Raw genomic sequence first — 23483 nt, 5'->3', positions numbered from 1 at the left:
CGAGTTCTGCATCAGATATATATATATATATATATATATATATATATATATATATATATATATATATATATATGACGAGGTACATTTCGCATATTTTGTCATTGTTATTATTATAATATTAAATATAAAATGAGTGTGCTTTAAATAAACTTAAAAAACTCTTATAAATATTCGGAAAAAAATTACGATATCGTCTAATAATATCCACGATAACGAAGAAAATATAATCGGAAACGGGTAGCCGTCATTGAATATATTAAATAAATCCATTACGTGTGTTAAGTAAGCTTCGCGCGTCATTCTATAAATATTGCATACGACGTGTAAACTCGCGGCAATCGATTACCGAGAGACTGCTTGCAACGCGAGCTTGTCACATACATCGCTATTCGCGACTCTATCACCGTAACAATAATCGAGGCACATAATTCCGAATATAGCGCCGGCAAGAAGCGCTTTAATAGCTATTTCAAGTCGCGTGTCAAAAGACAGTACGGTACACCTTACAATATACATGTGTATATCGCGACGGGCTGCCTTCCACCTCCTCCAGTGCAGAGATATCGAGAGGTGAGAGTGTTTCGACATATATTCGCGCATTAGTTCGCTTCTATGTATAGACTTTTGGTCCTGCCTATCGGAAAACAGACGGTGCGCGGGGCGGACAGGAATTGCAAGCGGGCTCGCCAGGACGCTCTCCCCAGTGTCGCTCCCGACGACGGTCAAGGGCAGTGGCGTCGCGTGACGTCACGCGACGCTGCAGTGACGCAACTAGTCGCCAAGGGCAACCCGCTCGGTTATGGTCGCTTGGCAACCCCTTTTCGCCCTACTACTCATTGCTGTATTACTCCCTCCCACCCTTATCCCACTTCATATCGCAGCCGCACTCTCTATCGCGTACACGTGCCGTTGCTCAATGAACTCTCATCTCCCCCTCCCCCTCCCCCCGCCGCCGCTCTCTTTCTCTCTCGCTCCTCTCCCGTATGGCGCCACTCTTTCAGTCTCCATGACGTGACCCTAACCCCTAGCCGGGGTCTTTCGCGGATGCTGCGATGTAGCGGAGTAACGACACGGCGCACCCCAACACGCTACCCCCCCCTTCGACGCCCCCTGAGATTTTTTCCTTTTTAATAATATCAGTGCTGTTAATCCTGAAAAATATCAACATTAAAATAATAATCAATAAGATAAACTCGAATCACATATAATATATGTTGCATATAGTTTTTGTAATGATGTAACAATTTTATATTTTTTTTATTCAAAATTGACAAGTGAGATCCTGTGATACTACGCTTTATTAATCGACAAATGATCGATTGAATTAATTTTCAATCAGATATGAAATTATATACAGTTTTAGTGATAGCTAATATCTACATAAAAAAATATATATAGATATAATACAAAGCATAAATTTAATATTTAAAAAAATTTAAATTGTTTTTCCTCCATATAAAATATCTTATTGAACATTTTCTTTTGCTCGTCCAGAGATGTAGAAAAAAAAAATTTGTCATTATATTAAAATATCTCACAATTGTTCACATATCATAAGAAATAGGATTCTATATTAATTTGCAAGGATATATTTTTTATTGAACGGAGCAAAATAATAGTAGGAACAAAAAAAGCGATATTATGTGTCGCAACTCTGGACAGATATCTATTAAGATAAAAGATTAAGAGGGAGAAGAGAGAAGACACACATCATCATGTCGTAGGAGAGGCAGAGAACGAAAGGTAGGCAAAATAGGAAAAGAAAAAAGGAAGAGGAGTCCTCGCGCGGAGGGATTTCTCGCAGTGAGATGGAGAGAAGCAGAAGGTATCGCGAAGTGCAGAGGAGGCCTCATCTCGCTCTCGGTCCTATTTATAGACATGCTCTCAGCTTCACTCGTGCCCACTGCTCGCGCACTGTCTTTCTTATATAGGTGGCTGTATACCTATATATAGTGACTGTATTGCGCGTCTCTCCCTGTCTCTTTCTCTACGCACGAGCTACCGAGACGGCCAAAACCGTGCAAAATATTCGAGAGCTCGATCCCAAACCACGAAACTGCTTACCTGTATTACAACAATCGCAGCGAATGTGCGTGAAAATTCTCTAGGAACATGTAAAGAAAGATTTTATAACATTGATGTGTGTATTTGTGAAGGAAATACGTGCATGCATTTTCATCTCGTCGATGCGATGACGGATCTATAAAAATTGGCCAAAAAGATTTATTATTTTTAAAAATTAAATTATTGCTAAGTTTTTATTAAAAATAAATTTTAACAGTAAAATTATATTTTTATTCGATATCGAATAGAAAACACAGCACGTGCGGCGAATATTAGGTGAATATAATATGACCCGTTGAAAATTGTAATGACAAATTTCATTGGACATATAATTTTTTGAAAATCTTAAAATTTTAATATTAGATATCGCAAGATATGTATATATATATATAATATTGCCAGTTAAAATTCTGTTTGCTTAAAACTTTGGCCAAAAATTGAAATTTCATTCTTTATTTGTTGCTATCCAGCAATGCAATCTGTCAAAATTTCTTTTGTTAAAATTATATCTTAAGCATAAGCTATATTTATATTTAATATATATTAATATTTATATTAAGGAAATTCATATTCTCTTTTTTCATAAAATGATTAGCCAAAAAGAATTTAATTTTAAAGAACTCCAACAGAAAGTACATAAAATTTTATATCTTTATTCAACATTTTTCATATAATTGGATCCAAGTTTTAATTTATATCAATTAATTAAATGTTGCAAATTTTAGGAAACTCTCTAATTTTAAGAAATTAATTGCCTTAATACTATTGGAATGCTCACGATTACTTATATATAGACTAATGCTTTGCAAGCTTTATATACATTTTGTGTTTATTATACAACAGGAATAAAGACATTGGCGTATTTTTAACTACAAAACTATTTTTTTCATCACAATAAATAAATATTGATAATATCTGAATAAATGTATAATCAAAAATCAAATTTTTCAGATTTGTGCGAGATTATATAAAAGTAAATAAAATCTTATATTCAATATATAATTTCAATATAATTTCAATGGAACATAAAAATTTGATGCTTAATTAATTTTTGTCCAGAAAAATAGATTTCAAATTGATTAAAGAATGCAACCTCCATTTTTTAAATCTTCTTTTTAACAGCCTATATTTAATACTTTTTAAAGGGTTACGAAAATAATTAAACAACTTGCTCTCGAGTCAGTGTTAATTGTATTTCTGTTAATAATTGTTGCAAGAGATTGTTCGCGTTACCCGTTTCGCAAAGAGAAGCATATGCAGGAGCGATGATGACAACACGAATATACAGGTAATTCGGAGCTTTTGTTATGTGCATTGCACTCGGAGCGCCATATGTATAATAATTATATATAATTTATCTAGCGATAGGATAATACTATCTGTAAAAAAAAGTATTCTCTTGAGGGGATGCGCTTGCGTTACTTTGCGTTTACAATTTATGTCGAAGAGTAGTGCGTATCATCGCGTTCGCATACAATGTGTCTAAATATATATATATGTGTGTGTGTGTGTGTGTGCGCATCAACTTTACAAGTATAATTTGTGGATATCATGCCGTTTCTCTATCATTTTTGTAACGCATTGCACGATTGAATAATAATATTATAATAATAAAAATAATTATTTAACATTAACAATATATTCATTTGAAATATAGTCATTTTGTTAATAAATAGAGCAACATATACATAACATTAACAATTGCTAAATATGTATACACGTATGAGATAGTAATGCGAAATGAAGAAAAGAAAGATGGCAAGAGAATGACGTTAGATTTTACATATACATACAGCAATTTATAATATATATATCTATATGTATAATAAATTATATACATATGTACATGAAATATTTCTTTCAACAACGATAGTCACGTCTAATTACAATTTCATTGGATTTTTTTACAATAATATGGAAAGGGAAAAGACAAGAATGACTGAGAATTGGAAGTATTTGACGGAGACAGCCGAGATTTAGCGTGTTCGGAGCACGAAGAAAATACGGTGACACAAGGCATGAGAACGATAAAAAAAGAAAGCAATCACTGCAAGATTAAAATTCTCGCGACATATGTGCAAATTCTATTATATCGAGAAGTTTATATTGGAAATATTGCCTCTGATTTCTGATAGAGACATACGCAACAGCGTACATATAGCACCAAAAATTTAACAATTAACATAAGTTTCCTAACGACATTAAGAAGAAGAGGAACTTTTTTCAGCACCTATACATCTTTTATAACGCAATGCTGTAAAATTTTTTTCAAAAATAAATACTTTTATATCATAACCATTATGCTTGTGTGTGATTCGGTTGTGTGTGAGAATTATAGTTATATACAAATATACTTAAAAAAATATCTCTATTTCTGTTGCCGCGAATCTTGTCAACAATCTCTCTCGTGTAAGATAGATCTGTCTAACAAGAATACAGCTCCATAAAACATGAATTTTTTTTTAAACTTGCACTTGGACCGCACGAGTCTTTTAAATTGAGTGTGTTTTATAGAGACAAGATATATGTTTTAAATATCAAGAATCCCGAGAATTCGCATTGATCATGTAACGAGTCAATACAATAGTTATAGTTTCACGAAGCATTACATTCTTATACACACACAATCGTTCGCATGCAATGAGACGCATTGCTCCTCTTCTCCCCCCCTCTCCTTTCTCTCAATCTTTCCCTCTCTCCCGCTTCACTCTATGATGATTCTCGGAAGCTGCGGATGGTATCGATTTTATGTTATACAATTGCACGAAAATGCTCTCGCAACGCTCAATGACATCTAGATACGCTAGTGACGCTAGTGAATATCTCGCGACGTTCACATTTCAACTCGTGTCTGGATACAAGCTAAGAGATACGAAGTACATGTAAAGCAGAGAGAGAATAATGTTTATCGTTTTCATATTTTAAGAGAATGGAATTATATATATGGTACTTTGATAATTAACTTCCATAAAGTTTCGGTTAAATATAAGTTTGTTTCCGATGATTGTAAATGCTTTTCATATATTTTAAGTACTTTAATTTTTCGCTATGTGACGCAAGACATTATTTTTGGTACAGTGATTAAACTATATTCTCATGCGTTTTTCAGTCAACGATAAATCTCAAAATACATGAAATTCTTACACGAATATGAATAAGAACTATATGTGGCAACGCTTAATCTCCTTATTCTTTGATTCACGACAATTTTAAAAATGAGCAAATTGTTTATTTTACAATTACGTTACGTAGATACGATATCTGAAATTTTCAAAAAATTCGTTTCGCATGCAATTAATTCGTATCCAGTTATGCATCAAGATAACGTAATTAGTTGATGAACCGACGATAAATGACGGATCAGTCGATGACGGTTTTCACCGTCTAAAGGTCTCCGCGTTTTCTTCATCGGTCATCACGAGAGATGCAGGGAAGGAGGAAAGGGAGAAAGGGAGTAGCGAAAAGAGAAGGAGAGGAAAAAGGGAAAGACAGGAGGATAGAGGGAGACATAGATCACAATTTGTCGGAACATGACACAAACGTAATGAGATCTCTGAACGTTAAAAAGGACTTTTCAACATCGTTGTAATTCGTGGAATTCATTGATTGCAGGGTGACGACGCGTGGCTTTGAGGATGACTTCTTGGATTAGCGTGAGACGCTTCGCGCTTCAGCCTCTGCTTAAGATGTACTTTTGCGTGGCGCTTCTTCTCGTCGCTCCTGGCGAACTTTCGGCCGCACTGATCACAACAGAATGGTTTCTCACCGGTATGCGTACGCACATGGGTGGTTAAATGGTCGCTTCTAGAAAAGGAGCGCATACAGATGCGACACTGGAACGGTTTCTGTCCCGTATGAATGCGAATGTGCCGGGTGAGCTCATCGCTGCGGGAAAATCTGCGATCGCAACCATCCACCGGACAGGCGTATGGCCGTTCGTGCACCGGCGTTTTGCTTGGTCGATTCGGATATTTTCGCGGTTTTACGGGAACCAGTTGAAGTGGTAATGTACTCTGCTGATAAACTTGAGAAAGGATCTCGTGGCCTTTCGACGTGCTCGGATTATACTCGGCCAGCTGAACCCCTGTGGTGCCAGTATTAGGTGGCCGAGCTTGTTGCTGTTGTTGTTGTTGTTGCTGCTGCTGTTGTTGTTGTTGAGATTGCGCCTGAGCTGGTTGAGGCTGTTGTACGTTGGGAGTGTAACCGGATGTGCCGGTTGGCTCCTGTTTCAACGTTGCTTCCTGATGATGAGTATGCGAGTGATGATGGGAGAGAAGACTAGGATCATAAGCCTCCTCGTGCGCCGTCAGCCAGGCAGCAGGAGTGGTAGTTGGTGTGTCATGGTAACCGGGTGGCGGGGGTGGTGGTTTCGATTCGACCTGCAGTAATTCGACGGTCTCGCCGCTATACGCGGTCGAGTGAAGGTTGGGGTGAAGGAACGGTTGACCCGTCAAGGTTAAGGTTGGCGAGGGTAACGGCGCCCACAATTCCTGGCTCGTTGGCTGTTGTTGCTGCTGCTGCTGTTCGCCTTGAAGATTGTTTAGAGGCGACGATTGTGTGCAGGTCGTGGTAAAGACGCCGCGATAGGTCAATGTTGGTACGTTGCAAATATTTACGCTCGTCGCGGGCACGGCAGATGTGGAATGCGGTGAAGAATACAAAATTACACCACCTTGCAACACGTTGCAACGATCCGTCTCGTCCTGAGTTTGATGGTGGCGCGACGGTGGACTGCTTGAAGGCGCGTTTGATGTAACGGTATTTCGCGTATCCTGGTGATGATGATGATGATGATGACGATGATCTCTGCCAGCGGATGTGCCGGCGTTTTCGTCCTCCTCCGCGGTTGCCTCTTCCAACGAAAGATCCTCACCCGCCAGACTGCCTGTAATATATCAATAAAATCATCTCATTTACTCTCAATTTCGGATATACGACGTATTATATCGCGTATACACGCGTTTTACATATATATACGTAATAAGCAGGCATGTATTTATTCTTCCAAGAGCCGACAGGAAGAACCGTGTGATATGGGGGTGACTTTATCTAACAACGGTTCTATCTGTTGTCTGCATCCTGCCGCGTTTTGTTACTTCCTTTCTCCGTATATAATTATGCTAACTAGCGCTGAGAAAGTATTTACTAAGATCACAAGAAGCATTATGTCTGCTTTATTGAAAATTTTAGTGTCGAATTTTCCATATAACATATATAAATGCGTTTAATATAACGCTCTGAGAAATAAAATAAATTCTAAAAAAGTTGTGTTTCCATTTTTAGTAAATATATATACATATTTCTATGACGGAAATAAAAAAAAAAAACATGTAAATATATGCGTAGAAAAGATACCATACGGTAATTATCCGAGGGTTATTACGGTACTGAGGGTAACGAAGTTAGGGTGGGGAGGCTGAAAGCATGAATGAACCGACCAAGGGAAGTGGAAAGAGGAAGAGGGGTGGTGGTGCAGGTTCAAGAGGAGGGTCTCTGAATGTCGGGGTCGTTGAGTATTGATCCGCGACAGGCGGACAGACCTTCGATATTACGTATTTTCGCGGGCAATGTAATAAACGTCAGTAACACCTCGTGATTCTTCGTCACAGATGCATCTCCTTTAAGAGATCATATACGAGAGCAAATTTACATAAAATATATCTAAATTCCCGCGAAGGATACAGATTTTAAAGATCAGGATATCAAGAAGCACGAAGAGTTTGCGTAAACGTATAGAAAGCGAAAGGTTGACGAAAGCGAAATATAACATCGCGAAAATTTAACTGCATCGTACTTTCATCGTATACAATCTTATTAATGTTCGCTGAATTATGAGGAATGAGTTAAAAAATTAATTCAACAACGCGCAACAGACATATGTCAATTGTGCATTTTTTTTTTTTTTACATTAAATTATTAATATGAGAAAATATTTAATTAACATAATTAATTAAAATGAAAAATAAGTAAAAAAATATGTATTAAAAATATGTATTAAAAATATATAGAGAGAAACAAAACTCTTGTCGAACAATTCTCGTCGTAAGGTATAGCTGATGTGTAGATACCTGAGATCGGTGGCGGTTCGACAAGTGCAGAAGGACCGAAGAAAGAGGGTAGGTCGCTGCTGGTGGTGACCGGTGTGTTTAGATCACCAGGCTTATCCTTATCGTTCGAATCATGAATATCGCTCCTGCAGTTTCTGATACATCCCTTATCATCGTCATCGGGTTGTCGATGCCTCTTGCCATCTGTAGCGTCGACAGATGGTGACGATGCATCGGTATGCAAGTGATGTTGATGATCGTCCAATCGATGATGATGATGATGGTGATGATGCCGATCATGATCGTGTTCCGTGGAATCGGTCGGACTGATTTGAAGCTGCGTATGTAACGGCACGCACGAAGATAAGGAAAGGGTTGGTATAGTCTTGCTGCAGCTGGTGGACGAATTTGTGTAGGTCACGGGTGTCCCGCTGATGCCGCAGGTGACGGAATTGGACGAGGAGGCCGCATTGTACGGTAAACACGCGTCGAAACTAAGCTGCACCGTCTGCAGGTTAAATGTTGCATGATGATGATGATGATGATGGCCAAGGGGCGGCGAGGAGAGCAGAAACGGGCTGGTGGCTGCGTGCGGTTGCGAGCCAACCACCTCCATGCCGTCCATCGTCATCCTCTGGAGCGGGTCGCCTTCCTGGGCGATGGCAGAATCCTCGGTACCGCACTGCGTGTCCTCGCCTGCGGTTGTATCGTTCAACGTAATTATTATAGTTAGAATATTGTCGGTTCTCGATCACACTCTGATCATACAATTAAGTCTCCTCCTAGCTCCTCTCAATAGCGCGCGTGTTAGATCCCGTGCGTTAATGATCTTTCGATATATACATATATCGAAGAATCGTGTGTGTACGTCACGCGATTCTGTCTCTTCCTCTCTCTCTCTCTCTCTCTCTCTCTTTTATTCTTTTTTCAGCTAGTAGGATTAGTAGCAGCGATTAAATGTGTGGCGCGTTTCTTGCTCGCGTGGCGCGAGCCCCTTTGGTTAACTCAATAAAGCTGTTTGCGCGCCAGCTGATACAAGAAAGTATCTTCCTTCCCGCCTTTTTATTTCGATAGATGCCACCGGCCGGCAACACTACGTGCGCGTGTTGCGGAATGGACCACCACCAACCAACCACTAATAATCACCATCACCATCACCATTACCACCACCGAGCGTTGTAAGAAGTTACGCGTGTATGATCGTCTCGCATACGCATAGATTTCGCCAACCGGTCGATTCGGTCAAGTACCTGGTACCTTCGTTTCCTCCGTCCGTCAACGAGAAGAAAATATAAACGACGTTCGGTCAATTGTCGACCGATGCGTGCCTGTAGTTGAAGTTACTCTCCTCTTCTCACCTTTCGACGGTACAGACACGTTGAAGAAAGAGCCGATGCAAATACGCGTGAATCGAAAAGCGAAGCAAAGTATTTGTGCGGCGAGAAGACGTGTCCGGCCACCGTCGCCGTCGCCGTCGCCGTCGGGTCCACGCTACTCCGAATCTGTGCGCGAGTGAGAGCAAATACAGTGTATGATCCGAGAGCGTGTGCGTAGGCGCGCGAGCGAAAGCGCGCGCGCGCTGGACCGCGCGCGTTATGTTGCGTCGGCGACTCTCTCTCTCTCTCTCTCTCTCTCTCTCTCTCTATTTTCCCCTCTCTCACTCTCTTTCGTTCTCTCTGTATCTATCCATTTATCCGTCCTTCTTTCTCTTTCTATATATATTCGCTTTTCTCTCTCTCTCTCTCTTTCTTTATAAACTCTCCTTCGTTAGGTGTACGTCCTGACTGAGAGTGTATTGGCTCGTGCACAGCGATTGTTAAAGGACGCGCAATGCGTGGGGGTCGCGCACGAACTGAGCCGAGCGGCGGCGCGCCCCGTAGTTTTATGAATGGACCGCCGAGACTGTCCCATATTTGGAAGCGCCGAGTCGACCGCCAGCCAATCCCCGCCTGGCGGTTCTCTGTCTACGCACGCGTGTGTGCGCCATACGTCTTCATACGTATGCGCGTATATTTATACATGCCAACGTATATATCGCGCGCGCGCGCGCGTGTATATATATATATGTGTGTGTGTATTTAGATATTGTATACATATATATTTAAATACGCATATATATCTCATATATGTACACACATACATATACATGCATATATGTAGAATCTGAACGATCCACGATTGCCTGCTTCTCGCGCCGTCGTGGTTACCAGCCAGTGCTTACGAACATATCTATCCCCACCAGCTATCGCTCTTTGCGCGCTCTGCCACCTTCCCCTATCTTCCTCCGCGTACTAGCATCCCACCATAGGAGCTTCCTCCTCCTTCCCTCCTCACTTTCCTATCTCACTCCTGCGTCGTTGAGACTCCTCTCAACCCCGTTCACCGGTGACGTAGAGCTCTGTGACGTAGACTCGAGGCGCGCGACTGTTGTCCCCCCCACGAGGTACTTTCGAGAACGCGCGAACACGCGACAGAAGATGGAGGAAAAGCCGCGAACTAGCATAAGAACGAAAAAGAACGAAGAAGAATTCAAGATCAATCTGATATGTTGAAACTATTGTCTCCGATGAATATATTCTCCTCCTCCAGTTGTCATAATTTTTTTATGATAAGAATATCCAATTTAATCTTTTAACGAGAGAAATCGATATCATTCTATGCTTTTTATTTTCAAATGTATATAGCTGTACAAATTAAAAGGAGCAAACTATTTGTGAGTGTTAATATAGTCGATCATTAATTATTTCTGTTATAATGTTGGCTAGTAGTGCGTTTTATTAACAAGTTGTATGCGGCAAATAAAAAAATATGTACACACACATATAAACGCTATATGAAATAAATTATTTCTCGATATTTTATGCACGAATCATATTCGTAAAATTCTACAGAAATGTATGCACTTGTGACAGAATATGTAATAAATGTATAAATTATGTATAAGCGAGTATATTTTGGCATAATCAAATAATGTATGCGCAGATTGCTATGTCGTACATAGGATAATGTGAAAAAACCGATCGCGGAGCAAAGGACTTGTTTTCGACCTCCTGTTATTATATCTATTAAAAACAAACGCATCAGAGAGAGAAAGAGAGAGAGAGAGAGAGAGTGAAGTTTTGCGTTTGGCCGATCGCGCATAAATACTACAGAGTTACGAATCACTTACGAGATAAGCGCGACGCGTATCCACATCGCGTAAGGAGAAAGTAATTTTATCCCGGAGACGGTATGCATGTACGTGGCTCCCTAACATATTTGTAACAGCGCGCGTGTCTGCCATACATGAGGCAGACCGCACTCTCTCAGGAGGGTAAGAGACGCGTGCCATTTGTGCGGACGCGTGCGTGCGCCCGGTTAGCAGTCACGTATATACGCGCACGCGCGTACGATCTTTTTCTCGCGGGCGTCTCGCAACCACCTGATGCCCTATTTGGCACCACGCGCTGCCACGCGCCCGTTCCCCCCTCTCCCTTCTCTCGCTCCGTCTTGCTCTCTTGGTATTTCGTCCCCTCTATCCTCCGCCTATCCTGTCTCTTTATTTCTCTCTCTCTCTCTCTCTATATATATATATATATATATATATATATATATATATATATATATTATATATATTATACTTTTATTTTAATTTTTGAAATTCTTTTGTGCGCCGAGTACACTCTAATATAATTATCAAAATAAAAATTAAGCTCTATCCGCGCGAGCACTTTCATCTCAATAATAAATCTAGCGTTAATCATTAAAAATTTAACGCATATCTTCTAACATATACGTAATAGGATTCTACGATTTTACATTGTACGAGCTTTTAAAGTATAATTAGAAGATGAATAATTATTTTATTTTTTTATTTTTTCACATATATTGAAGATATTGAAAAAATTGACAGTATATAAGATGGCAGAAGATAAATTGTGCTCAACAACAAAATGTATCGTTGATTTAAAAAATCAATTGCATATTCTATTATACAATCTTCCTGAAAAACTTTTGAGAAATACGAATCTGTATTGATCTAATATATTATCGTACGCATTAATCATTCGTTTTATTCGATCGACTTTACGTGAAACCGATGCACACACACACACACGAGAGAGAAAAGAGACAGTGACGCACGCCGACGACGTTGATCTGGCACAACAAAATGTTCTAAAATTATCAGTGGCTCTCGACGAGGTGGTGGGCGCGCACTATTCGTGGCCCTAATCGACGCGATTTTGCGCGGGCGAACGGCGTTATTTCAAGCCGCCACGCAACCACCTGAGCCACCCAGCATCCCCAAATACCCGGGATGACTAGTGCGGCGAGCGTCAAATATTTTCCTATGTTGCCGATGAGTCATTTAACCGATGATACAAGATTTTTGGCAGCGTATCGTGATTGCCTTGCGTCGTTTTATATTCCTTGTCCTGATTATTATTTCGCTTTCTTTTCGGCGTACGCATACGCAGGATATCACGCTTCGATCACGTTATTCTTGATAAATTTTCTTCGGCTAATCTGAAAAAAGAATCTTTTGCAGCAAACTTTCGTACAGAAGATCGATAAGAACTTTACGAATAAATCGACGCAATTTAAAATTATGAGAATCTATCATGTTGGATTGATGCGTGGTGTAAATTAAGATATTTTCAGATAATGCTATATATAAAAATGACGAAACGATGTATACGAGGCATGATTCTGAATTCTTTTACAATGTTCTTTCGAAATTGAATAACATATTGGTATGCGAGAAGAATTGAGAAATTAAGAAAAAGACGAGAATTGTTTGGTAAAAAGAAAAAAGAAACGCGTTTATTTATAATATCAATCAATTATTTTTAATTATATATAATATCTTTAAATATTCAACGTTATCTGTTTTATTCAGAAACTTTTACTTTAGCCTTTTAAACTTATTCGGTGTCTTTTAAAATACACACACACACACACACACACACACACACACACACACACACACACACATATAATATGGTTACACAGAGTTGTAGATTGCTATACTATTTCTCTAGTAATTCTTCTGTATTTTAAAGCGTACTATATAAAAAATTTGTACGATGATACGTAGTTTAAATTTGGAAACTACAAATATGGATCGCATAAATAATATAGATTTCAGAGTAATGCAAAAACATATTGCAAAAGAGTATATTTTTAATTTAAATACTCTATATTTCTCTATATTTCGCTTTTTTATATTCTATGCAGAATAATCGCTGTAGGCGATGCGTTTTAAATCGCTTCTGTATCGAGCCGATTATTCTGCTATTACGTACTTTGGTTCTACGTGAGTGGTGAGTCATGTGACAACTCGCGAGGCTTTCGCACGTTTTTGCGCGATACGTTACCGAGATCGTTGATTAATGATCGTTTCCGGTAGATGCGAGCATTTACTTCGACCTTTCAGAAGCTTGTTACACTGCTTATGATGAGAGCGTTATTTTCGATTATGACAATAACTGCCCCCCGTGCGTAGAACTTTATATCAAATCAACACAATGTATTTTTTAATTATAAAAGTTACCAAACGGAACAGAGTCTGAAATATCTGTAAAGGGCTTCATAACTTTTCTAAATGGAAAAGTTTGAAATTGATCTTTTATTGATGTATTTAATTTATTAAAAGAATTATTTTTACAATAGAGATCGTGATATAAATATATAATTTAAATAAAAAAAACGATAGCATTCTTGTAACGGTAAATTATGGGAAAAGGATAGCTCTCTTTATACAATTAAATTAAGATCCAGCTGTATTTCTTAAATTATTCCTGCAGGCTACGTTATCCATCATAGAATAAGAGACTTGAACTCCTTTCCTACATTTTAGAATAAAATTGCCGAGAGAAGCAGTTACCAAATAAAACGACATTTGTATCAAAGAAAGAGAGAGAGAGAGAAACAAAGAGATAAAGAAAAATTTATCCAATAATTTTTTAAATTTGCATATTTTTTTCTTTTTGATAAAATGCTGGTCGACGAGTTGATAGAAATTCAAGCAATGGTTCAAGATAAGTTAAACGGAATGAATTAAATTATAATAATCATGAGATGTTATATAATAGTAATAAAAGATCGTCCGTGTCGCGATTAATTTTTAGTGGGCAGCTACAATTTTGGATAAAAGATCGGCAACGAAATAATCAAAAGCGACAGCGGTTAGATATAAATTTTCCAAAAACGAATGCCTTCTTCAAAGAGCATGTAAATTTATCGGCGAGGAGGCGTAGAAGCGAATTTACTATTCCGAGGAGAACTATGCATTTTAACTATAATTTATATCACACTTCCTCGTTTCTCGACCTTTTAATGCGCAATTCTGTTACAATGAGTACTTATGCGAGAGACACACGGCTGAAACCGCGCATCATGGCGGAACATCATGGTCATAACTGCCATTATGCTGCACTCCACGCACGAGAATTTGATTTTTCTGAAAAGATCGTGCAACATGCTTTCCTTAAGCATTACGATGGTGCGTAAAAGGGAATAAGCTCGTGCGAGATGTCCACTATTTCTGCACATTTTTTTCAACAACTCTATTAATAATGATCGGAGCAGCGGAAAAAGATTTATCACGTGTATGTGTGTGTGTGTGTGAAGAAGTTACAAAAGCGTAATATAAGTAAATATTAATAAACTGTGATAACGTCAGGACGAGGCTAAGATAGGTAGGGAAACTGGACTGACTAAAAATATAATTGCTTTACGAACCGCGGATATGTATACTTTATATAAAATTTCGGTTAAAAATATAACTTTTAAAATAATGCGAGCATGTAATAAAATAAGGGAGAGGATGTAATCGGATAAAATCAGAAAGTAAAAAGAATATATCTACTTATACGATAATCTTTTATGGTTTTTTTTTACCGCGCGGTGAGTGTAAACAACAAAGTTATTGTTATAAAATTATTGTTTTAAAATAACTTTAAAGAATTTTTTCAAATCATAAAAAATTTACATACACAATATATCTTTTATATACACAATCTTATAAATTTTATAGACTTTAATTTCCTGGAAGCTAATCCTTTTTTAGAAACATTTTTATTGTGGGGGAAGAAGAGGGGAGAGTATTTTTACCATTTATAATTTATATTAAATATCTCGAATTAAAGTAAACTTTTTTTATTTAATAAAAAAAGCAAATGAGAAAGAGAATAATCTGTCTAATTATCAGTTGGAATAAAATGTATATAATAAGTGTTATAAACAAAATAATTAAGATACTCTGAATATAATACGAGGATTCAAATTTAGTTTCCAAAAATTTTTGTAATTTCGTATGGTATGATATGACATGCATTCTCTTAATTAAATGATCAGGAAACTAAATTCATCGCTGAAATCTATATTATATTTAGAGTATATCTAATTTTATTCATAATATATACTAAATATTTTATTCCAAAAGTGATTTAGATTTAATTTAGAGTTAGTAAATCCATTTGGAGACGCACTTTCTGAAAAAATCGATTCGAAACCGCGTAGTTCATACAAGAGATAGTCATAAGTCCACCCAGACAATTGTCCCAAGACTATTTTTGCACCGTGGCCTATCGATTTCTTTGATCCTCTCCCTCTCGTATACTATAGCTCGCGTGTACTTGGACGTCAACGGTGGCTACGTATAACGCGTAGTTAACCCCCTTCATCTTCTTCCCGCTTACGTTAGTCTTATCGGTCGATGCTGACGTAGATGCTTCATATGTCTATGAGCCATTCATAGATGATAACAACTCACTAACACATTGATCACCGGTATATTTTTATCACGCTATAACGCACGTACACGTATAAATCTGTATGCTATAGCATAAAAATACACGGGAGCAACGTGTTTGTTCCTATATGCGATTATCGTGGCGATTCCTATGCGAGACTGCTGAATATAGCATCCCTTCCGTATGAGTCCACACGGATCGTTATATCGCGTGTAATCGGGTCGATTTCTTTATCAGGCGCGTTTTTCGTTGCGACACCCGTTGACACTTGGATTGATAAGGGTATTAGATCTATATATGTACAGTTTTATTATCCTATCATAAATTGGTACTTTGACAGGTAGCGGACAGTATGCGCGCCAACATATCAAAATGGCATGTAGCCTTAAGCAAAGATTCGAGATTAATATCGCGTAACGTTAGTTATTAATCCAAAATATGTCAAATAGGTAAAATGTTATTAATTGACATATATAGCGCTATTCAAAACAAATGTATTTATATTGTGTATGTAAGAGCCATTTAAAGTATCTGATTTCACGCACGGTGGGTCCCCCTTGAATGGATATAGTACGCATAATAAGATGATTAGCCAAATCAATTTGAGAGATCGTAATAATACACCTGTTACTGATTGCTCAAGTTATAAGTTTTGTGTCTTAATGTAAATTGTTATATTCGTTTTCGTTATCGCATTTCTGACATTTATTCCCGATATATAGCTACATTTATCGAATAAATAAAAAAAAATATGTTATCTAAAAAACAAAAAGTCTTTCTAATCTAATCTAATGACAAATAAAAATAATAATATAATCAATAAATCAAATATTCTATTGGCACAATATGTTACTTTGTATTATGAAAAAAATATAAAAGCGATTTTAGTCGAATCCTAATAAACGCACTCGCGTAACGACGTAAGCACTTCTTATGTTTTATATACGTTTTACATACGTAACTTGATCTACGATAAAAATTTTATAGTATTTTGCGATCGATTGTCAGGGTGAATATATGTCAGCTTTGACGTATGCGATAAGGTTGTAACAATGTTTCGGCATATGGTCGTACTTTGTCACGCAACGTAAGCATAACGAAACAATGATACTACTGATTATTTTATTTTAAGCTGAATATAGCTAATTTGATAATAATATAAAATTATGCTATTATAGATATTTCTTTCTGGCAAATTATCTCAGATTGTACGTATAATTTGTTTTTACATGTTCCTTTCTCTCTCTTTCCCCCTTTTCCCCTTCTACCCCTCGAAGAATTATTTTTGAAGACACTGCTTAACAAGAAGTTCTCAAATCACTGATAATAAGAAAAGGGCCTATTTTCGTAATTGTTACGGCAACCATAATTGAATAAGTATATAAATAGAAGAAATTCAAAGGTTCTTTAAGATATGAAATTTTGGTAGTAGAAAAAGGACCAATTAAGGACAAATTGCGCAAACTTTTCCAAAAATTACTTATATATATATACATATATATATATATACATCAAATCATAGAAAAAAAATTGTATTTATTGTGCCTATTGATTTTGCAAAGAATTTTGTGATTAAATATAACAGTGTATTGTAAAAATTAATACATGTAGATATCATTTATGCGTAAAAACTTTTACGCGCAACTTTGGGAGAGAAATAAAGAGCAGAGATCGCATAAGCTGCTCAAGCCAACATTATTAAAAAGACGTCAATGAGAGACGAGAAAGAGAGAGAGAGAGAAGGTGACTCGTTCCCTTTTATCCGCCCACTGTAGGTTCGTATATGATGTACGATTTCCTGTCGTACGAATCCATACAATAATAACGAAATGTCAGGCGTGTACATGCGATTTACTATACGCATTACTGTACGAAGCAACGACACTTTAAACAATAACTTATGCAAAGCTGCGCTTCGATCCCCCGTTCTCGTGCGTAAATGAAAAAAAAAAATAAAAATTTCTTACTAGCGTACACGACATTACATTTATATTTGCGCAAAAATAACACGCAACACGAAAGAGTTTTTACGCATGCCGGACGAAATTGGACGCGGTCCATTCGAATTGAAAGCAATCATTAATCTTTTAATCGTTTTACATCGAAGGGAGGCTCGTTCCTTTATACAAACTTGGACTAGTGATGTGTAGCACGCCGAATTCAACAGGACTGCCGACAGTGCGTGGAATTAAGAGTTATCGTTCTTCAATATCTTTTTTTCTTTTGCTCATGCTGGGCGATTCTCGACGCGGCCTCATTCTTTCATCTTCTCTATATTGTCTTTCGTGCTATCTAAAAAGCATTAGATACATGAGAACCTATTACTAGCTATGTAATAAAAACTATGGTATATATTTAATCTTAAATGTGATCTCATATGTGATCTACCGATATCAATTTAAAAAATATTGTATAATTTTTAAATTACTCTATATGTATAATACAATATGTAGAAAATTTTTCAAAGAAATGTCCGTCCAGTTATTAGCAAAAGAATAAAAATATTTCATGTGACAAATGTGTGTGTCTGTAAAACTTTCTCTCTCTCTTTCTCTTTCGATACTAATTCAAAAATATTGTATAATTTTTAAATTACTCTATGTATATAGTAGAATGTAGATTTTTTAGTGAAAAGTCTGTCGAGTTATTACTTAAGTCTGTCGAGTTAGTATTTAACAAAGGGATAAGAATATTCTATGTGTTGCTCTATAAAACTGTCTTTTTCTCTTTTCATCTAATTTGAATAATTTTTCCATCTGTTGTAATAATAATATATCAAAATTTATTGCGAGTTAAAAAATTGTAATTAAAACGCACTAGTTTGTATGCGCAAAATACGTTTATTTTCCAATTTAAATTAGAAGAAATTTATCAGATAAAATTTTTATATTGATGAATTGATTCATCTCACAAGTATTATAAAAAACGTATCATGTACATACATAGATATCGCTTTATATACATATGAGACGAAGTTTTTGGACGTCAAGCTATCGAACTCGCAGTTTACCAGCGGTTACCGGCGATATCAGCGTCCGGTATCCGACGGCAAGATCTGTGAAATCGCGCATACACTCGTAACTTAAATGCAAGTTTCGAATATCTTATCCAATTTTTTGAAACCCCGACTTATAATTTCGTTATATATGCAATGGTTTTGTTAAATTACTCGTACCTTTATCTTATGCTGCATAAAACTGAGCAAATTAAAAGCCAAATCTTTGCCAAAAGCCGCCAGTGAAACTTTGCACAAATCATCTTGTATAATATAGTTATCCTAGCATTAAAAAAATTAATCAGGATACTGATACTGTTTGAAGGCAAACATTACATTTGCCTATATAAGATTTAAATATTACAAAAAATAAAAACATGTCGGCGCATCCAACGCTTGATAAAAGCGTAATATAAGAAGCAGTTTTCAAATGTTTTGCATATTAGAGCTTATAGCAAAGTTACTAATATCCGAGTTGTCTGTACGAATTGTTTTAATATGGTTAATAATAAAGAAGCTTTTGATTATACAAATAAATCTCGTTAGTTTTCCTGTAAATATCATATAAAAAAGTATCGTTACATATAGCAACTGGTTAGAAATGTTTAAGAATATTATAAATGTTTAACAAAAGAGGTAATTTGTTTTAAGAAATCATGATTACGGATTAAGGGAGTGCAAGCTACACATATTACATGTGGTGTAAAATAACAAAAGTACTATTTCATCCAATTTTAAGATTCAATCAATAACTACTATAGTCAATATATAATACATAATGTATACATCGCTACATCGAATGGACGGTTAGAAATGTAATTCCATTAATATTTGATAAATTTTATGCTTGCAGAAAAATTTGATGATAAAATGATACACGTCAATATTGAATAATAATAAATAATTATCGCGATAATAAGATTTAATTGACCTTTAAACGCTCATATCATCATCATAATAATCGATTCAATTTCCGATTACAAAAATTTGAATAATTTGTGTGTATAAGAATAAATATAATCTAACGTTTCATATTTGCGAGAGAAATTTTATCGTTATCAACAACGTACGCGAAGCGTCTTCTCACGAGCCACATTTGCGGTGACAAGAAACTTAATAGCCAGTCTAGAAATACAGGTTTCGACGTGCTGCTGATCTTAAAGCTCTTAAAGATCGATTATCATACATATAGTCGCGGAGTGTTTAGACCGGCAGCCACAGCAGTGGGTACTCCTACTAGGATAAAGGGAAACTGTGAAAAAATGCCGAATGGCTCGAGAGCGACATAAATTATATCTCACGTCCGTCTTGCCTGTGGCTTGTTGCAGAAAAATCATCGCAGATAATAGCGTGTGAAAACGTCGTATCTCGCGCGGCAACGTAATAAATAACAAACTCTTTCTTTCGCGGTGAAACGGATTCGCGGACAAACCTTCCATTCGATTTTCGCGATGTCACGCGTGAAATCGTTGTTTATTCATCAAGTATTACCTGATGGCGGCGGTAACGGCGCATGATGATGATGATGATGGTGATGGTGATGATATCCCAGCGCGGGCGGTGGTGGAGGATAAACCGCTCCCCATATGCAGGATGCGGCCGCCGTGGACGTTTGCTGTTGGTGATGATGATGATGATGGTGTTGTTGATGCTGCTGTTGCTGTTGGAGTAGCTGTTGCACTTGCGCAATGTCCACAAACTCCTGCAATTCACCCTCAGCCTCCGGCCGAGCGGCGTCGCGCACTCGCCCCTCGGTGGTGGGTACCACCGCGAACGAATTACCACCACTGTTGTGCTGCAGGTGTTCGAATCCCGCGAGCGGATTTGCGGGCTCGTAATTGCTGCGCCCGGTTGTGTGTTCGCGGCGCATCGCGAGTGCCAGCATCTTTTCAACCTGTCCCGCTGTCGCCGGTTGTCGTCGACCGGGTGTCGACCCACGTGATTTGCCTCAATCGTTCCTCGCACCGTTTTCCACGCACCGTCGCCTCGTGTGCCTTTGCTGACGACGAGGAAAACTTTGGTAAACGTTCGTACATGTCACAGTGTCGCTAAGACACCCTGCTGTCCATCCCGGGTTTATCCCGGTCATTCGCTTATTCTCGTTTTTGTACAAGTCTTATATAGCGCGATGAAAATTTCACGGGGATGAATGGATAACAGTCAAATTGGAGAACATCCTCCCCTATCGTTCATCCAGCAAACGCAGATTTTTTGTGTAGCTCGCGCTGTCCTTTAACAAGGACAATCGCTAGTGTTGTATTCCTTGATAGTATTCCACGTTAACGAGTTCCAAGAATCGGTATAGCTCGCAACAGAACTTTGTTAAACTCACGGTATTAAATTGTCCGCGAGCATTTATCCAGCTTACTGGATCAACTTACGTATCATTACCTTTTGAATCTCGTCAAGATAAAATCACTTTGGGAAAGAATGTTTTCCGCACGTTGGCTGGTTGCAAAGCTGGCCGTTAAATCGCGAACGTATCGGTACGAGTGCTGGTTGTACTGTATCACCAAAGGATACGGTTCTCTCTTACTCTTCTCATGTTCCTCCGGCGCATCGACCTTCCGCTCTCTTTGACACGTTGGCCCCTCCTTTGATTCTCTTCCTCGCGCTTCTTCGACTTTTTCTTCTCTTTCGCAGAACCTTATCTTCACTATTCCTCTTCACACGTCGGTTTCTATTATCACGCTTAGGCTCACTCACATCTATCGTTTCTCTTCGGTCTTGTTGATCCGATGGCCGATGGCCAATGGCGAAGGAGCGTGGCGAGGCGAGATGCGGCGAGACGAGAAGAGGTGAGGCAAGGCGAGACAAGGCGAAGCGTAGCGAGGCAACTAAAGGGGTTCACGATGGCCCGCGCTAGACTAATAAAGCGTGGCTCGCGCGCGAAGCTGTCGGGTGCGAGCCTGGAGAGTGCGCTCGCACGTTCGCGCGTGCAACACTCATGGGAAGAAGCAAGGAGAACGCGATCGCGAGGCGGCTGATGTCGTCTCGTGCGCCGTTCGCGTTCGATTCGTGGCCGGCGATGACGGAGATTCAACAGTGTCACGTGTGTCGTCGACATTACCCCGTAGTTACTCCCGCTACTGTTGACGGTGATTGTCTACGCGAAACAGCCCTCCCCCTTTTTCCCCTCTTCGTTTAGCTTCCTCTCTCGGAAAGTTCTCCTCGCCCTTGTCTCGCCCCCGTTTCCTCCACGGGTTCCGGACCATTCGTCTCTCCCGCGTGGTCTGCAATCTCCATTCATTCCTTTCCCCCGCCACCCTCCCTGCAAAGATGTCTTCTCTCTTTCTCGTGCGCGCGCGTGTACCTTAGTTTCCCCATCCAAACCCGGTACATCTCGCCGGTGTCCTCTCTCCATCCGGCTATCCCTCCCCTTGGTACCACCGACGACCGGCTCCACGTTCCCTTCCTCGAGACACGATAGCGTCTCTGTCTCGTCAATCTTTCCTCTTTCTCAGTGCTCCGAACGTTTGAACACCAACGCGTTCATCGCCGGTACCACAACCGACGTTCGTCGGATGACGTCACCAGCGTGGGCGCACCCCCGTATGAAAGAAAGAGAGAGAAAGAGAATATCTTTCTCCCATCTCTCTTTTCAAGCGTGTCCTCTTTTCTCTCATCTCTCTCTCTCTCTCTCTCCCTTTCTTTCTTTTTCTCTCTCTATCCCCGCGAATTCCACTCCTCTGGTTTCTGTGGTCCAAGTTTATCTCTTTTATCTCTCTTCTTTCTTACTTTTGCATGCGCGTGCCGGAAGACACAACAAATCGATTGGTGACACAATACAAAAAATTATTAATAAAATAATGCTGAAAAAATTTTACACTGACAACAATTTTAATAACAAATCATAAAGAATAGAATCTGCAAAAAACCTAAATCGTGATCCAGGATAGCTCACAAAAAAAAACATAGATTCAAACACACATAGGCATCCAACAAAGGGTTCAGAGGTTGTTAGCCTTGCAGCTTAAACTGATTTTGTCTTTTGAGCGAGAAAGGACAGTAGCCTTTCATCTTGAAATCAGTTCGCATTTCCAATAAAAAGAGCAAATATTAGATTCTATAGTACTATATTATCTTCATTTAGTATATATATATGATCAAAAATGGAAACTCTTATTCACAATTTTAAATAAAAAATAATAAAGATGGAGGAGGCAGAATTAGAAATAATTGATTAAAAATGCCTGTTAAAAAAATTGTATTATCAAAAACGGTAGTGGCGGAAATCTCGATAGCCGACGATGACGACGTATTGTGACGATGTTGATGGTGACAACAACGACAAAATACGACGGTGACGACAACGACGGAAACAGCTACGACAACAAAATCTCTACGGCAGTGGCATAATCACAGGCGTGTGCGCGCCATATCGGGTAAGACTATTTTACGTAGGCTTAACATCTATCTCTCCTCCTCCCACCCTATAGCTTCATGTTACCGAGCAAACACACCTTTTTAGCGGCATTTCATTAATATCATAATGGCAATGGAGATCAAGCGAATGAGTCGGCTCGGTACGTGCCCTAGGGCGAACCAAGAGGCGCTTCTTCGTGGCCAACGCCTCTTGCCGTACGCTAACTGTCTCGCGTCGGAGTGGATCATTTGTCTTCCTCAGCAAACTACAACTAC

The 23483-nt window shown here is 38.5% G+C and overlaps 1 protein-coding gene across 2 annotated transcripts; it reads right to left on the bottom strand.

The window, feature by feature from the left end:
* Nucleotides 1–3236: 3236 nt before the first annotated feature.
* LOC126852470 (early growth response protein 1-like) lies at nt 3237–22873 on the bottom strand. 2 transcript variants are annotated; one of them, XM_050597310.1, is made up of 3 exons: nt 20334–22873; nt 8133–8807; nt 3237–6949 (listed from the first exon to the last, which is right to left on the bottom strand). In XM_050597310.1, the coding sequence occupies exons 1-3, from the start codon at nt 20725–20727 to the stop codon at nt 5664–5666; spliced, it is 2355 nt and encodes a 784-aa protein (XP_050453267.1). In that variant the 5' UTR covers nt 20728–22873; the 3' UTR covers nt 3237–5663. The 2 variants fall into 2 exon arrangements, with proteins under 2 accessions (XP_050453267.1, XP_050453268.1); XM_050597311.1 differs by lacking the exon at nt 20334–22873 and adding an exon at nt 9362–10055.
* Between the last annotated feature and the right edge of the window lie 610 nt (nt 22874–23483).

Source organism: Cataglyphis hispanica, chromosome 10 (genome assembly GCF_021464435.1).
Source record: "Cataglyphis hispanica isolate Lineage 1 chromosome 10, ULB_Chis1_1.0, whole genome shotgun sequence".
NCBI classification, from domain to species: Eukaryota; Metazoa; Arthropoda; class Insecta; order Hymenoptera; family Formicidae; genus Cataglyphis; species Cataglyphis hispanica.
The sequence above is the reverse complement of the archived record's forward strand: the minus strand, read 5'-3'. Positions and strand labels throughout refer to the sequence as shown.

Bases quoted from the DNA above. Each gene is read 5' to 3' on its own strand.
- LOC126852470 (XM_050597310.1), bottom strand. From the start codon at position 20,727: ATGCTGGCACTCGCGATGCGCCGCGAACACACAACCGGGCGCAGCAAT. The intron at 8,808-20,333 runs GTAATACTTGAT...ATACAACCGCAG, and splicing joins GCCGTTACCGCCGCCATCAG to GCGAGGACACGCAGTGCGGT. The intron at 6,950-8,132 runs GTATCTACACAT...GATATATTACAG, and splicing joins CGAACCGCCACCGATCTCAG to GCAGTCTGGCGGGTGAGGAT.